The sequence below is a fragment of the Melanotaenia boesemani genome, chromosome 22, assembly GCF_017639745.1.
Source record: "Melanotaenia boesemani isolate fMelBoe1 chromosome 22, fMelBoe1.pri, whole genome shotgun sequence".
In the NCBI taxonomy this organism is placed as follows: domain Eukaryota; kingdom Metazoa; phylum Chordata; class Actinopteri; order Atheriniformes; family Melanotaeniidae; genus Melanotaenia; species Melanotaenia boesemani.
Genome location: NC_055703.1, coordinates 25603916 through 25620202, shown reverse-complemented (window position 1 = coordinate 25620202; position 16287 = coordinate 25603916). Strand labels below are relative to the sequence as shown.

At 43.1% G+C, this 16287-nt stretch overlaps 1 protein-coding gene across 1 annotated transcript; it reads right to left on the bottom strand.

Moving 5' to 3' along the window:
• Window positions 1-1078: 1078 nt before the first annotated feature.
• LOC121633433 (NLR family CARD domain-containing protein 3-like) lies at window positions 1079-14495 on the bottom strand. Its single transcript, XM_041975463.1, has 10 exons — window positions 14469-14495; window positions 12864-12980; window positions 12677-12784; window positions 9855-9918; window positions 9410-9638; window positions 5744-7541; window positions 4420-4593; window positions 4145-4318; window positions 2335-2381; window positions 1079-2218 (listed from the first exon to the last, which is right to left on the bottom strand). Exons 1-10 carry the CDS (start codon window positions 14486-14488, stop codon window positions 1686-1688), a joined length of 3264 nt encoding a protein of 1087 aa, XP_041831397.1. The 5' UTR covers window positions 14489-14495; the 3' UTR covers window positions 1079-1685.
• Between the last annotated feature and the right edge of the window lie 1792 nt (window positions 14496-16287).

The window sequence follows — 16287 nt, the reverse complement described above, 5'->3', positions numbered from 1 at the left end:
TTTTCTAGTGATGGACTCGTAAATTACTTTTTCTCTCATTTTTTTCCACTTTTAAAAATAAACGTTTCAATCAGAATCAAACCAGACTGAACTCTTCACCACAGACTAAAAATATATGAAACATCTTGGCGCAGACACTGAAGGATTTCTGTGTGTTCTGTCTCTGGCTTTAGATGGCCTCTCTGTTGTATGTCCAGTCGATTGTCCAGCTGAACTCCCTACCTGTAGTCCTCCACCTCTTCTCCCAGGATGTAAAAAGTGCTTTGTTAACTACCGTTCCTCCTAAAATCCACAATCATCTCTTTTCTTTTGTTCATGATTTTTTTTTTCTGCACCATCCAGCAAATTGACCAGTTCTCTGTACTCAGCTTTTGTCCATCACTGATACTCTCCACAACTGCAGAGTAATCAGAGTATTTCTGCAGATACCAGGACTCAGAGTTGTATAGGGAGTCTGATGAGAAGTGGGGAGAGTACAGTCCCTTGTGGTGCTCCAGTGCTGCTGACCAGCATCTCAGACACACAACCTTCCCGTCTGTTTGTTAGCTAGACATAAATCCAGGTGGTGGTGGAGGAATCCACCTGGAATCTATGGCGCTTCTCACAGAACAGAGCATCTGAATTGTATTAAAAGCACTTGAAATTGGTCAACTGATTGGTCCAGATAAGAGTGGGCTCTTTGATGATGGTGTCTTTGTCCCCAAGTCCCTTACAATAAGCAAACTGTAATGGGTCCTGAAAGGTGTTCACCTGCTTATTGAGGTGAGACTTTCATGATGTGAGATGTTAGGACAACTGGTCTGGTTCAGATGGTTGGGAGTCTTTTTAGGTACTGGAACAGGGCAGGATGTTTCCACAGCACAGTGGACGTACAGGGGATCGGGTGGATGTTCACTGCTGCTAAGACTGGCAGCTCGCTGTAGAATGATGGACTCTGAATAGTTTGGACGTTAGCAAATGAGTTGAACGTTTTGTAATCTTATAAAATTGCTTCCGAAACCTTAAAAGAAGAAAAGTACATGTAGAAAAAGAAGACAGATGCACTACAAAATATTAATCTGCATACCACAGTTTTTGTTAGATTTTTCTTTATTTTTTTTAATCACATATTTAGCAAAGACAAATATATTACTCACATTTTATTCAATATAAAAAGGCTCAACTCAGGAAGAATATTTCAGTTCACTTTTATCAATATATGCTACAAAGTTCCTGTGTTGCTAGCTAAAATAAAAAGACTTTAATTAAATAGCACTTTTCTATTCACATGTTTATTCACTCAAAGCACTTTTAAACTACACATCATATTCACACACACTCACACACCACTGTTATATACTAAATGCTTTTTCCTCTCACACATTCATACCCTGATAAGACACTTTGCAAGGCAACGTGGAGTTCAGTGTCTTGCCCAAGGACACGTTGACATGGAGTCATTCCACTAACTTTACGGTTTGTAGACGACCGCACATCCTCCTGAGCTACAAGCACCCATGTGGGACTGCATGTGAATAACAAATATCTTTAAACTTTACATGCAGACATTCATAGGGTTGAAAAAAGTGTTGTGTGTTGTAGAGATCATCTCACTTCTATGATCTGCTCATGCCTGTTCAGTGGTGTAAACATCAAAATCTTGACCTCAGTCATTGACTATTTTGTCCCTCCACAGAAACGTCTTCCTACACAGAACACAAAGTCACGGATGAAGCAGGTGACCTAAATCTAAAGCCAGCATACAGAGGTTCAGGGAATGTGGTGTTGAAGGAGTGGAGGTGGATCAGTGAGTGAGAGGAGACTCTGTAGAAGGACAAAGAGCCAGCAGGACAGTCCACATACAGAGCGACTACGCCAGAGGAGGTAGAGGAGGAGGTGATCGATGTCCTTATGTTATTGTGCCAGACGTAGAAGCCATCATTAGAGCAGTTCAGACTCCAAGACTGATCATTCCATCCAAACCTGCAGTCGTCACTGAATCCTCTCCTCCTGATTCCTCTGTAACTCACCGATACATCCAGCCACCCCTTCCACTCCACCTCCCAGTAACAGCGACCAGTCAGAGCATTTCGACACAGCAGCTGCCAGCAGTGATCAAATCTGTCTGGGTGATCCGGATAAAGTAGATCCTCCTCCACCAGGGTCACCTTCCTGTTGTTGTCAGACAGTTTGATGTTCGGATTGACGGTGTTTGTGTCCACTTCAAGTTCACAGAAATCTGATGGAGAAAAAAAGGAGACAAAGCACATGAGGTCTTCTATAAAGACGTAGACAAACACACCGGTATGTTGTTAAAAACACCATCTAGATTTCATCATCATTAGTGAAACTTACACTTCTTCAGGGCAGGTAGTAATCTCTGCTCTCCACTGTGATCCACTCTGCAGGAAGAAACACGACTGTCATGATGTGACAAATACAGGCTAAAATCTGGTTTCAACTGTCTCTGAAGGATTTGTTTATTCTGTATCTGTGAATATAGACCTAGGGCTTCAGTCAAAGAAATATTCCTAGATTTACACTTTAAAATTTAATATTTTAAATTTAATAGTTTAAAATATTTTCAATAGTGAATATTTTAAGCTTAAAGAAATCCCTATGTATGCTCTGAGAATGTCATTTTTAACTGGGACAGCTGTGGTTTATTTATCCTTAATCAACCTAATCTGGTAGCACCGAGGGATAAACAAGGCTCCAGAAAGGCAGGTACCAGCATACCTGTAACTACTCTGACAGTAGCAACAGTTCAAGTCCAAACAATCCCGTGTGGTGACAGAGGACATTGCCCCCTCTCTTCGGGGTGGAGGGTTAGGTTAGTGCCAGGGGTTCTGGGCCGTCCGGGGGTGCTGTCACAGGGTAGGTTGGTGCATGCCCTGGTGTCTGGTTGCTGCCCCGGGACTCAGGGTATGGCCCGGGGGCAGGAGGGGTGTAGGGGTATAAAGGGGGCTGAGTGGGGCTTAGGGGATCGTAGAGGAAGATGCTGGGGTATTTTTAAATGGGAGACGGAGAGGTTTGTGTGTGTATGTGTGTGTGTGTCTGTGTGTGTATGTGTATGTGTATGTGTCAAGATGAGTGGGACATAGGTGTGTATGTGGGGAGGGATCACATGCACTTGTGGGGAGGCCTGGGTGGGCCTGGGCTCTCCCACTGTCCTCCTCCCCTTCCTCTCCTCACCCACATGTGGTGGGTGTGTGCCTTCTGGGGTTGGTGGCGGCTCATTGGCTGCGGTCACAGTGTGTCCTCGTTGTGGGGGACGGCTGCTCCTGGCCTGTCCTCCTCTGGGGGGCCGTCTGAGGACCAGGGGTGCCTCCTGCTGCCAGCGGCTCATCCTCTGGCAGGAAGTTTGCTTCTCTCTGGTCTTAAATCCCCTTCCCTTCCCCACTCTCTCTCACACACACATAGGGTCTTGAGAGACGTGCACGTCATGTAGCGTGGAGCGAAGGGGCTATCTAAGTGGACTCCTTGGCTGCACCCTGTGGCGCCTCTCAGTTTTAATTACACTTAGACATCAAAACACAAGAACACACCACAGACAACTTTTGGGGGGCGTGCCATGTTATGCATGGCGGGTGGGGCTGCTCGGGTGGCCTTGCTCCCAGTACAGTGTGGTTACTACCCCTCAATTTCAACTGCAAACAACACACAAACAGTCATGAGCGGGGAAGGTGAGGCCAATGGAGTCCTCACACACCTTTCTTTCCTGGGCACCACCGGGGGCGGGCAAGGGGAGGGCGTTGCCCCAGGGGCCGTGATCCAGGCTGGTTACGCTGATGCGGGGCTGCTGGCCCTGGGGGGGTTGTCCAGTCTGCTACATCTGGATGAGGTATGGTGGAGTGGTGGGGGTGGCTGGATTTGGGGCTCACTATCCTGTGGTCCACCAGGGATGTCTCCCACACAGCGTAGGTGATTTTTCTACTTGATGCCAATAATTTGACCCTTCTTAAACAGACTAACGTCTTTTCCACGAACACAGGATGTGTCTTGTCACCAGCTGAAACCTGCAGTAATCTTCCAATAGGAAGATCCTACTTATTTGCTACGTTAAATCCAAGTGGACATTTTTTTTTAAAGAAAATGTTATACAAAGTCAGAGAGACAGGCAGTGATGAAAACTCAGATTATGGTTCTGAACATATGTTTGTACCTGAGACAGTCCAGTCTGCATTGTGGATCCTCCAGTCTTGCAGACAGAAGCTTTACTCCTGAGTCTCCTGGATGGTTGTAACTCAGGTCCAGCTCTTTCAGATGGGAAGGGTTGGAGTTTAGAGCCGAGGCCAGAGAACCACAGCCATCCTCTGTAATCAGACAACCTGAAAGACTGAAGTTAAGGAAGAAGGACTTCTTGTTAAATATCTTGCAATAAAACTCAGTGTAAAAATGAACAACAATAACAAAACATTATTTTAAAACAATCCAAACCTGAGGGTTTCAAGTTTACAGTAAGGACTCTTTAGTCCACCAGACAGCTGCTTCACCCCTGAATCCCGGAGGTCGTTGTTACTCAGGTCCAGTTCAGTCAGACTGGAGGACGGTGAGCTGAGAACTGAGGACAGAGCTTCACAGCTTCTCTCTGAGAGGTTACAGCAGCTCAACCTGAGGACAAATTCCATATAAAAGGTTTGATTTTGTCATGTAAAAAATAAAAAAATTTAAAGGGACATTGTGCAACATTTTCTGTTTACTGACCAAAATCAATGTCTGCTCGTATATATGTGTCATCATTGGTGTATTTTGACCTCCGCTAAGGATCGGACACATTCTCGTAAGCAAAAATGTTTAGATTTGTTCATACATATGATGGGTAAGCCATCTTGAAACTACAGCTGCCATCAAGGGACAAAATACACCAACTATGCATTTTCCCTGCGAGCCAGCGCACAATGATTGTGACGTGGGAGGTGAACATGAACGAGAGAGGCTTACTACCCTGGCAAGGTAGAATATCTGTTAAACTGTTATTCACAAAAATCCAGGACCATGCATATGCAGCAGCAGCACAGGAGCCGTTTTCACCATCACCAAAAAAGCTAAAAAAAGGGACTTAAAAGGCAGCGTGACCAGACGACACAAAAAGGACAAAACATTGGGCTAGCGTTCTCCAGATAGGAGCTCAATAAGGAGAAAGATTTTAAAAGGGATGCTAAAGCTGCAGCTTTCTCCTCAACAATTAACAGTACTGCCCAAATGAGCCTACAGCTAACTTTTTTCATTTGTTGTTTTTAAGACAGTGTTGACATGTTTATGTGGTTTCAGTTGCTTTCATCGTCACGGTAAACGCCAGATTTCAGTCGTGGTAAAGCTGGATTAAAAGCCAGTGGGAAGGCTTTATAAGCTGGTTTTTACTGGGACAAAAAGCTGGTGCTGTGTCAAGGCCAGTTCCCCTGTTGGGATCTGTTCGCCCTGTGAGAACCATTATCCTTCTAAACACAGGAACCATATCTGACCGTGAATTTCCATCCACCAGATGTTTTCCCTGCTAGACAGATTGTTAGCTCTGAAATAGAGTAACTGTGTTACTGGTGTTTGTTTTGTGGTGGTCACACGTGTACTGGTATTGTGGAGGGGCAGAAGTCGGGCTGCTGGTATGTTAATGGTACCATGCTTTGGTGGGGGTTGTCGAGCCTTTTCAGATACGACGGCTACCGTTGTTGCAATACGTGTTTGAGAAAGTGAGAAGCTAGAATGTGCTATATGTTAGATGGCAGTAATTCTTACACAATGTCTCTTTAATAAATCCACTTACAGAGCTTTCTTGGAGGCTTTGACCACTGGCAGCAGTCTCAGCAGAGCCTCCTCTGAAGCAGAGTATTTCTTCAGGTCAAACACAAGATCTTCTTCTGATGTCAGTAAGATGAAGACCAGAGCTGACCACTGAGCAGGAGAAAGATTATCTGTGGACAAACGTCCTGATCTCAGATACTGTTGGATCTCCTCCACCAGAGAACGATCATTCAGTTCATTCAGACAGTGGAACAGATTGATGCTTCTCTCTGCAGACACATTCTCACTGATCTTCTTCTTGATGTACTGGACTGCTTCCTGATTGGTCTCTGAGCTACTTCCCATCTGTGTCATCAGGCCTCGTAGGAGACTCTGGTTGGTCTGCAGAGAAAGGCCCAGGAGGAAGCGGAGGAACAAGTCCAGATGTCCATTTGGACTCTGTAAGGCCTGGTCCACAGCACTCTGGTAGAGCTTTGGCTCTTCATATTTTTTATTCCGTTCAAATATTTCAGATGGTGTTTGCTCCTCTTCCATCAGGTTGACTCCAGAGTTGATGAAGGTCAGACAGACATGAAGAGCAGCCAGAAACTCCTGAACACTCAGATGGATGAAGCTGAACACCTTCTCCTGGTACAGTCCTCTCTCCTCTTTGAAGATCTGTGTGAACACTCCTGAGTAAACTGAGGCTGCTGTGATATCGATGCCACACTCTGTCAGGTCTGATTCATAGAAGATCAGGTTTCCTTTCTGCAGCTGATCAAAAGCCAGTTTTCCCAGAGACTCAATCATCTTCCTGCTCTCTGGACTCCAGTGTGGATCTGTCTCAGCTCCTCCATCATACTTGACCTTCTTCACTTTGGCCTGAACCACCAGGAAGTGGATGTACATCTCAGTCAGGGTCTTGGGCAGCTCTCCTCCCTCTCTGGTTTTCAGCACATCCTCCAGAACTGTAGCAGTGATCCAGCAGAAGACTGGGATGTGGCACATGATGTGGAGGCTTCGTGATGTCTTCATGTGGGAGATGATCCTGCTGGCCTGTTTCTTGTCTGTGAACCTCTTCCTGAAGTACTCCTCCTTCTGTGGGTCAGTGAACCCTCTGACCTCTGTCACCATGCCAACACAGTCAGGAGGGATCTGATTGGCTGCTGCAGGTCGTGTGGTTATCCAGAGGCGAGCAGAGGGAAGCAGTTTCCCCCTGATGAGGTTAGTCAGCAGCACATCCAGAGAGGTGGACTGTGTAACATCAGTCAGGGTCTCATTGTTGTGGAAGTCCAGAGGAAGTCGACTCTCATCCAGACCATCAAAGATGAAGACAACCTGGAACTCTTCAAAGCTGCAGATTTCTGCTTCTTTGGTTTCAGTAAAGAAGTGATGAACAAGTTCCACCAAGCTGAACTTCTTCTCTTTCAGCACATTCAGCTCTCTGAAAGTCAGTGGAAATGTCAACTGGATGTCCTGGTTGGTTTTGTCTTCAGCCCAGTCCAGAGTGAACTTCTGTGTTAAGACAGTTTTCCCAATGCCAGCCACTCCCTTCGTCATCACTGTTCTGACTGGTTCATCTCTTCCAGGTGGGAGTTTAAAGATGTCTTCTTGTCTGATGGTTGTTTCTGGTCTGTCTGGTTTCCTGGATGCTGTTTCAATCTGTCTGACCTCATGTTCCTCATTGACCTGTGCAGTCTCTCCCTCTGTGATGTAGATCTCTGTGTAGATCTGGTTCAGAAGGGTTGGGTTTCCTGCTTTAGCGATCCCCTCAAACACACACTCGAACCTCTTCTTCAGGTTTGACTTGTGTTTTTGTAGAAATTCTGTGACAGGAATTCCTGAGTGAACAAACACAGAAATTGTCAAACATTCAATATTTCATTTAGACGTCTGCTTTTTATCAATTAACCAACTCTTTTTCATTCAAGATCTTCTTACTCTGACTGTCTCCACTGAAAGACAAACCGATATTTTCAATCTTAAGCACTGAGCTTGACAACAGACTGATTCAGTGTCAAAGACATATTTACAGGTGTCACTCATATCTAATTTTTGATTAGCCTAATATGTATGTTTTCAGACTGTAACAGTGGGGTACCCAGAAATCCCACACAGGTACCAAAAGAACGTGAACTGTGGAGAAAAGGCCCAGCCATCATTTCAACCTGGAATTTTTTTGCCCCTTTTGATTCTCTACAGTGGGAAGGATAACTTTTACTCAGTGACTCCTAACCTGGGGTCCCCCCCTCCTCATTTTAGCAAAAGAGATCACCGGCAAAGCACAAAGTCTTTAGTTCACAGAAGTTGTAAAACTTTGTGCAAAATTCAAGAACATCTGCTGGATAATGAGAACGAAGCTCATGAATAATGTAATGCACAGAGGTTCGAGGTTGTAGATCTGTTTAGGGGCTGGGATGTATTTACTCTGAACGCAAGCATTCGCGTCAACGTTCGACTATGTCTGTGTATATACTTGCTGCAAACTACTGAAACATGGCCCGGCCAAAACACCCAGTACTGGAGGTCACTTCAAGGGGGAGTACACAGAACTTGGACTTTGAAATAGTGAAAAGGTAAATCTACTGGTCACATAGTATTTACAGGGCATCAACCCCCAAAACGCTTCCAATTTCTTGCCAACTGTTAAGTCACGAGTGTTTTTCACTGAGCAACAGGGAGACAAAGTCATACAAATGCCGATAGACAAGGTCCAAGAGATGGTGTTTAAAACTATCAGCCATTGTGTTTACCTCCGACCTGTCTTGTTTATGCTCATGTTACCATGAGCGCCTCAGCATTGAAGTCAATACTGCAACTCGTGCACATGACATGTTACCTCATATCAACGTAAGTGGCCTACGTGCCAACCGAACACTAGGAACACGTGGCAGCCAATGCTGTGCACGCGGACCTTGCATCACTTTATTTCCTGCAGCTTTTAGCGACTCGAATCACATAACAGGGTCTCGTTTGTCTTTGATATTCTGAAAGACAACATGGGTTTCAACACAGGCTTCGTTTGGACACGCCCCCCACACAGGCCTTGAGGCGCCAGCGTCAGATGTAACATCACCAATTAATTGTAAGAATTTGCTCGTACGTTGTATATGCTGAGGTCTTGTGCTACTCGCTAACAGTGAAACTTGGTGGAACGCAACTGTCCAGACCAGAAGACGTTGTTGTCTGGAGGTGGTGCCAGGACTTAGTTGCAGTTGTGGAAGTTATTCATTCACACCAGTCTTCTTGATTCCAATCCAAGTCCGTTCGCTCGGAAAGTCTGCTTCGTTTGGGGAATCGTGAACTCAAACTAATTCTGATTCTGATCAAAAACGTGGACTGGGTCCACCTACAAACACAGATCTCGATTCGTTTCATGCAGAACAAAGACAGGAAGTTGGGCTACAAAGCAAAGTGCATTGTGGGTTAAGAACACGGCATTGTGGGTAAGCGCATCCAAAACATAAGCACGTGTGAGGCGACTGGTGGCTCTGGACAGGAGAAATGTCTTGCTGTCAGACGGATAGAAAATGATCAACCCAGGACCGCTAGGCTGTGATGCAGCTCCGTATTTAGATGTTATGTAGTAGAACCTAAAGTTGTTCTGGATTAACTAAAAGATGAACCAGTTTTCTTCTTCGTTTCCCCTCTAGCAGGAACACGTTATTTAAAAGGTTCCTACATATTTTATCTGTTAAAATCCACCTACTGCTCTGCAGCCGGTCAGCCAGCTCCTCCTGCTTCATCTGCCTCAGGAAGTACACCATGATCTTCAGAAACAGCTCCCTGTTGGTCTTCCTCTGCGCTTCATCCTCATCATTTAGCAACTTTTCATTCTCAGTCTGAGTTTCTGAGCTTTCGGGGGAATCTGGACTCAGATCCTTGTGGATCCTTTTCAGCTCGTTTTTCACAAAACTGACGATGTTTTTCTCCAGCAGCTGGAACAAAGAGACACAACATTTACTTTCAGATTAAACCGCTAGCTTCCGATCTACTTTACACCGAAAGTAGGATGAGTAACATGTTTTCAAACTTTACATCATAACCTTCGTTTGTAACAGGGATGTTCTATATTTTATGGATTGTATCTGCTGGTTTCTGATTGTGCTCCATGTATCAAGGTGACACCAAACTAAATGTAGAGTTTTTCTCACCATAAATACGGAGTCCAGATCTGTTTTATTCTGAGGGTCCGACTCTGACTCCTCCTGGATAAACCTGTAAAACCATAGAGGATCAGAACTTGTATGAAATTACTTCAAATACACTTAGTCATCTCTGTTACTGGATAGGTTCAGAACAAACTGGGATTCAGGTCCACAAAACACCTTAGGTTAGGATCTTCCTCATAGTCCGAGTTAAGGATTCAAAGACACCCTTAAATTTAGTCTTTAAGACTTTTTTGCAAAGGCATTTGCAGAAAAAACTCTATTAATTCATTTTAGATCCATCTTTTTCAGCTGTGCTCTTCCAGCCCCTAACAGTGATTGTATAGCTCTTTTCTTACATCTTACTCACTGATGAACGAGTTTTATTTGATGTCAAAGAAACAAAACATAAAGAAAACCTCTTGTTGTATCTGACACACTTTACTTTGACCTTGTTGGAAACGGTTGCAAAGTTAAGAAAAGCTGGTTGGAGTAATTCCTTTATTCAGGAAATAAAAAAAATCCACGTCATGATCACCAACACCGTCTGAGAAAAGTGCACGTGTGGTTGAAGACAACTGAAACCCTGTCATCTGCTGTCAGTGATCACATCAAGTACAGAATGCAGCATTTCCTCTGTGTAGTCCAGGTTTCAGTTTCATTTTGACCCTCAGTAAGTAAAAATGATGCTACGGTGAGGCGAGCTCAGGTGACTGATCTTTACAAACTTCTCTGCCTGAAGAGGCTTTAAGCTCGAACCACTTCTGTCTTGCTTGAGGCACCTCACCGTTAACTTCGTAGCCAAAATCACGTTTTTATAGCCTCAACAAACATCTTCGCACTGGAGTTTTTTGGTGTCCCATAAGCGAACCAAAACCACAGCCTGACACCTCCCTCAGCCTCGTGTTAAGAAACGACTACCTCATGGCCATAGTCCTGAACAGCTGGAGGACCAGGTTTAGCCTGGAACAGAGCCATTCAGACTTAATTCTACCAGCCTCGCTAGGAATGTTGGAGAAGCTCTGCCAGAGATTTTCTGGACTGGCGCATGTGCCAAAGGTTCCCAGTACATCAGACATTTGGGTGAACCCAGGCTGTCCAGCATCCTATTCATCACCAAGCAGGTTCAAATCTCTGCTCCTCACCAAAACTCTGTGAAAGATAACGGCCTGTAAGGTGTCAAGAACATAAAGTGCACGTATGAAGGTCTGGAGGACTGGGTTACTGAGCGCACTTTAGGGTGCATTCCCGCCTCATAATCCACTAGACTGGGTTCAGATGGGGTTGCAACATTCTTCAGGTCCGAGTTTGCTTTCACGTTTTACTTTAACGAACCGGACCATTTAAAAAACAAGTTCTTCTCCTCTGCAGAGACGGCGCTGCATCAAGAATCTCTGAAGGATTAGAAAAGACAATGAAGAAGAAACCTGGCTCCTCTGCTGGGCCATGCGGGACGACTTTGGTTCCACCCTGTAAGAATAAAAGGTGGAGCTGAACCGGATCCTCGTGGTCCGGGTTTGATCACATTTCTATAAGAACGTTTACCGTGTTCTTCCATGTCTGACAGTTCTCCCACTCAGAGCCATACACACACGTATGTTTTCGTTGTGTTTACCCATAATGCCCTTTGTGTTGTCGTCCACTTCCTGTATTTGGCTCACTTGAAGTGGCCTTGAAGCTTCTTTGACACAAACAAGCCAGACTCTGAGCAAACTTTACTGGGAATCAAAGCAGAAGGGCTGCTGTGAAAGTGTCCTTAAAGTGGGCGGATAAGCGCCAGTAGGGCCACGAATAAACCAGGTTCATCATGCAGACGGGCATTAGTAGAACCACACTTTCAGGAAAGAAGGAGGATCTAAAGGACGTATCAAAGGAGAAAGTAATGAGTACAATTTCATAGATAGAATTTAGGAAATTTATTTTTCTTTTTCAAACATCTTTATAACCTGTAACTATTTCCTTCAAGGTTCAAGGTAACTTTATTAAACCCTGTGGGTAGATTTGTTTTGCAGAAACAGTGGAAACTTGTGGCGTTCCATAACAAAACACACCGAACCAGACAGACATCAAATGAAAATTCAAAACAAAGAATAGCTCAGTTTCCACCATCCACCAGTTTAGCCGGAAGGATCCGGTTGAAAGAGTCTGTGTGTATCTTTCTGTTCTCCTTCCCTCCATCAGGTGCTGCGCCTACGGTGGTGGATGGATGTCCCTGGTGATGGTGCCCCTTTGTGAGTTTTCTGGATTTAAGTTGGTTTGGTTTGTTTCTGCTTTGTTGTTTCTGTTTTGTTTTTGTTTTTTTGGACCCCACCATCTCAGATCTCAGCCCTGATTTATCTTCCTTACTGTTTTATGGTTATTTTACTTATTTCAAACTGACTCTTGAATAAATTCTTGCTTCATACAGTGAACTGCTGTCTTTGCCTCGTTGTAAATGAACATGAGTGTCTTTGCTGTATTCCTCTGGGTGAAATCCCCCAAGGTGGCGTTGTCTGGTCCGTGTATGGATCCCGTCCTCTGGGTGACAATTTTCCAGCCCTCACCACACTAAGACTCATCAGCGAACTTAATGCTGGCCCTGTTTTCATATGACACATGTTTGTGTAGGAAATGAATAATAAAGGTGGAGAAGGACACTGTGTCAGACACAACCCCATATATTCTCACTAATTGTCACCTGTCAGGTCTAAAGTCTAAAATCCAGCCCACCAGAGTCACAATAATGTGTAACTGAAGTCATTTTACCAAAGAAGAAACTAATTCAAGCACCTGATTCTCATACGCAGTATAAAACACATGAAAGAGACTAACTTCACACATGAACTTACTCTGTTTCAGAAGGAGGCTGGCTTTTAAACGCCAGCGGATGCTCCATGGACGCGCTGGCCGACACACAGCTGGGTTCTGGTTCTGCGTCCGGGTCCCGCTGCTCTGTTCTGTAACACACAAGGTAAATGTGAGTACTGGTCATCTGAGAGGGGAGCTCTGAGATGAAGAGGAGGATCTTTATCTCACCTCTGATCTTTGCTTTCATGTTGCCCCCTCAGAGTGGACTCGGAGGGACAGACTCGCTCCTCGCTGCCCTCACACTGGTCCATCACAGAGCAAGTCTCATATGTTCGGATCCAGGAGCTAAATTAGAGTTTAGATTCAAATAAAACAAAATACCCTCAGTAGTATAAGATAGATATTCATATATTTATTTATCCATATTTACCCAAATATCTTAAATCTCATGAAAGAACCCAGAAAAGATTTAATCCTCTTCCTCTGTGGTTTTTTGTCTTTATAAAACTAAACGTGCTACCGTCCTCAAATTTATGAAATAATAAAGATGTCTGACTTCATATTCTGTTCAGCAGCTTTGAAACATGGATATAAAGAAGATCTAGTTTTCATATACACAGCAAAATCTGGACTAGTCAGCCAGGGTTTCCTCATCGCTTCGTCAAAGTTCCAGCTTTTTCTGACCAGCAGTGAACGCAACACGCTGCTGCTCCTGGCTGCAGTTTTTATTTAAAGACAGGGGAAGTACACATCTTCACATCTTCAATGGAGATTTAAGCCTGCTTGCTTTCCTGCTACGATTATTGTTTTATTTCAGCACATTTTCATTCCCAGTTCTGTAAGATCAGGTTTGGACTCTTAAATGTCTTTTCCACAAACCGGGACGTAAACGACCTGCAACCAAAGTCATGTGGAGCGTGTAGCGGATTAAACGCCTGCTCAGACTTTTCCTTCCTTATTCCTTTGCTTTACGACTAGTCCTGACACTGAACGCCTCATTTATCTTTAAACTACATTGTAAAGTATGGTTCGTAATTATCTAGTTTCCTGCAAAGGGAAAAAGTTTTCCAAACACATTCACCCTGAAAAAATAAAAATATTTAAAAGAACTTCAAACTGGAGATAAAAACTCTCATTTTTTCTGTCTTGCTCCTTTATTATCTGCCCTCACTCCAAACCCTGCCAACATATCTGATTATTTTCTTTCTTGGCCTTTATCAGAACCATTTCTAATAACTTTTTCATCCTTTCTTGAAGAGAAAACTAAATTTCTTAGAATGGATGATGATGATCAAACAGTTTCTGTCTCAGTCTTTACGAATCTAAAGGTAATAAAATAAAAATACTTTACTGACCTGCACTAAGTTCATCGTCCTCGATGTTGGCTGATTTTATTTTCTTTCACTTTCTTAAGCAAACGAGTCATATCTTGTCCTTGCGCACAGCTTCCTGTGTTTCTGGCCGTTACCTTCCACCTCATGTTTTACACTTACTTCCTACAAATACAGGACTTATAAGAAAACCCGTCACCACGTTGACAGTGAATCAGCTACAACCCACTGACACTGGTCCTTTACACGCTTCCTTATTCCTGAACATAATTTACAGGACTGTTATAGACTTTAGGGTTTTTAAGAAAATATGGAATGGATTATTTTAGCTGGAAGGAACTAAAATGCAGGAGTAGAGAATAAAACCAGCGGTGGGTTTTTACTAATGGCCGACTTGGAGCTTGGTAGATTTTATGATGTCAGTAACTAAACCATGGCTGTATGAGTATTTATGCAGATTTGTGTGTAAGATTAGATTTAATTGGGGTCTAGTTAAAAGCACCTTGTCTCCTCATACTTCATCCTCACCGTCTGCTCTCTGGTTGGACCACAGGAGAGGACACAAGGAAAGGAAACAAGGATGAAAAGAAAATGTGTTGGAAAAAAGCTGCAGAATAAAACCAGACTTTCATTCAGACATGGTGACGCCATCAGGTTCAGCCTGTTTCAGGATTTCTCCATGATGACTTCATATCAAGTTATGTTCAATCTCCTGTGGTTTCATTTGGTATTTAGTGGATGTAAATAGTTCTACCAGCAATATATGTGTCAGATACAGACTCTAGTACATAAAGAAAACTGCAAATAGACTTGAATTATTTCTAAAATATATTGAGGGATAAACAGTTTATCCTGCTGATCAGACCTGCTGATGAACTCACCTCAGGTCCACCAGGTCCACTTCCAGATAGGTTTCATGTCTCGAGGAAACACTTGTAAACAAGAAGCTGCTTCTTTTTCCTCATCCGTCTTTATTTCCACATGCAGCTGATCTGAGGACGACGTCATTTCCTCATAGTCTGACTTAGGAAAAAAAAACACTCTGACATGAAACCGGTCTGAGCGGTGTCGCAAACCCAGCACAGATGGTGTAATTACACCAGATGTCCACGAGATGGAGCTGCTGGAGATGTAATGAGAAGAAGCAGTTTGGGTCTGAAGTCATTCTTTCTTCTGATGGACTTCATTTGTTTCTAATACTGTCAAAGTTAAGATTAGAACTGTTCCTTGGAAATAGCTAAAAACACATCATGTATATATATATATATGTGTGTGTGTGTGTGTGTGTGTGTGTGTGTGTGTGTGTGTGTGTGTGTGTGTGTATATATATATATATCCCCAGATTTCTGAAAAATATATAATTGATGTGAAAATGACAGAATAATTTAAATTAGATGACTAAAAACTACTATGGAGTCTATTTGCCATCATGGGGTCATTTGAGGCCATTTGGACCTGTTTCCCAGGACACCCTCGTCCTCCGGCTGGGTTTGTGACCTTCTTCTTCCTCCAGTGAGGAGTTGTAATTTGTGGTTTTCTGACCATGTTTGGAGGCTGATGCTAAAACACCATCAGAAATTACAGTTTGAAATAAATATTACAACAAAAGGAAACAAGGAAGATGATTGGATGATACAAGCTATTCGTTTGTGTTTGTGTTAAAAAAAAAAGATTTTTTATGTTTTATTTAGTATGTTTTTGTATGGTCTCAGTGGTACTTACAAGAACAAACAAAAACATACTAAATAAACATAAAAAATCTTTTAAAAGTTGAAAAAAAACTGCTACAAAAAGGAAAAGGAACAAAAAGAAAATAATCTAAAGAAATTTAAAGAAATGATGATGATGATGATGAAGACTTTGTGCTTATAAATCTGAGAAATGTAAAAAATTCTGATTTCTTTTTTTACTATTATTATTTGTTTGTATTTTGGTGTAAAATAATCCTCTCAGAATTTTACAGCTGAAGCAACGTCACATGACAGCAGCAGGAGCCAATCAGAGAGCAGCTTCTGTCCCACATGACGGAGAAATCTGAACTTTATTTACAAAATCTGAGAAACAGAGAACTGAGGCCACGATGAAGAGGAGGATGACGTCTTTATTTTGAACACAAATTCACAGATACATGAGCAGATTACACAATAAACAAACAAACAAACAAACAAACAAACAAACAAACACTTGTCCAGTTGGAAAACAAACAGCAGCAGAAACAAAATTATTTAACAGTCATTAAGTATTTCAGAGAGCTTCCTCGTCTTCATCTAATCAGCTCAGAGAGGAAATCCTCTTCCTCAGTCAAGAAATGTTGTTTATCA

What these genes read in the sequence shown, in the direction of transcription:
- LOC121633433 (XM_041975463.1), bottom strand. Translation starts at nt 14,488, where the DNA reads ATGAAGTATGAGGAGACAAG. An exon ending in ATCTGGACTCCGTATTTATG is followed by an intron (nt 9,639 to 9,854) that starts GTGAGAAAAACT and finishes TCTTTGTTCCAG; the next exon opens with CTGCTGGAGAAAAACATCGT. An exon ending in TGTAAACTTGAAACCCTCAG is followed by an intron (nt 4,319 to 4,419) that starts GTTTGGATTGTT and finishes CCTTAACTTCAG; the next exon opens with TCTTTCAGGTTGTCTGATTA.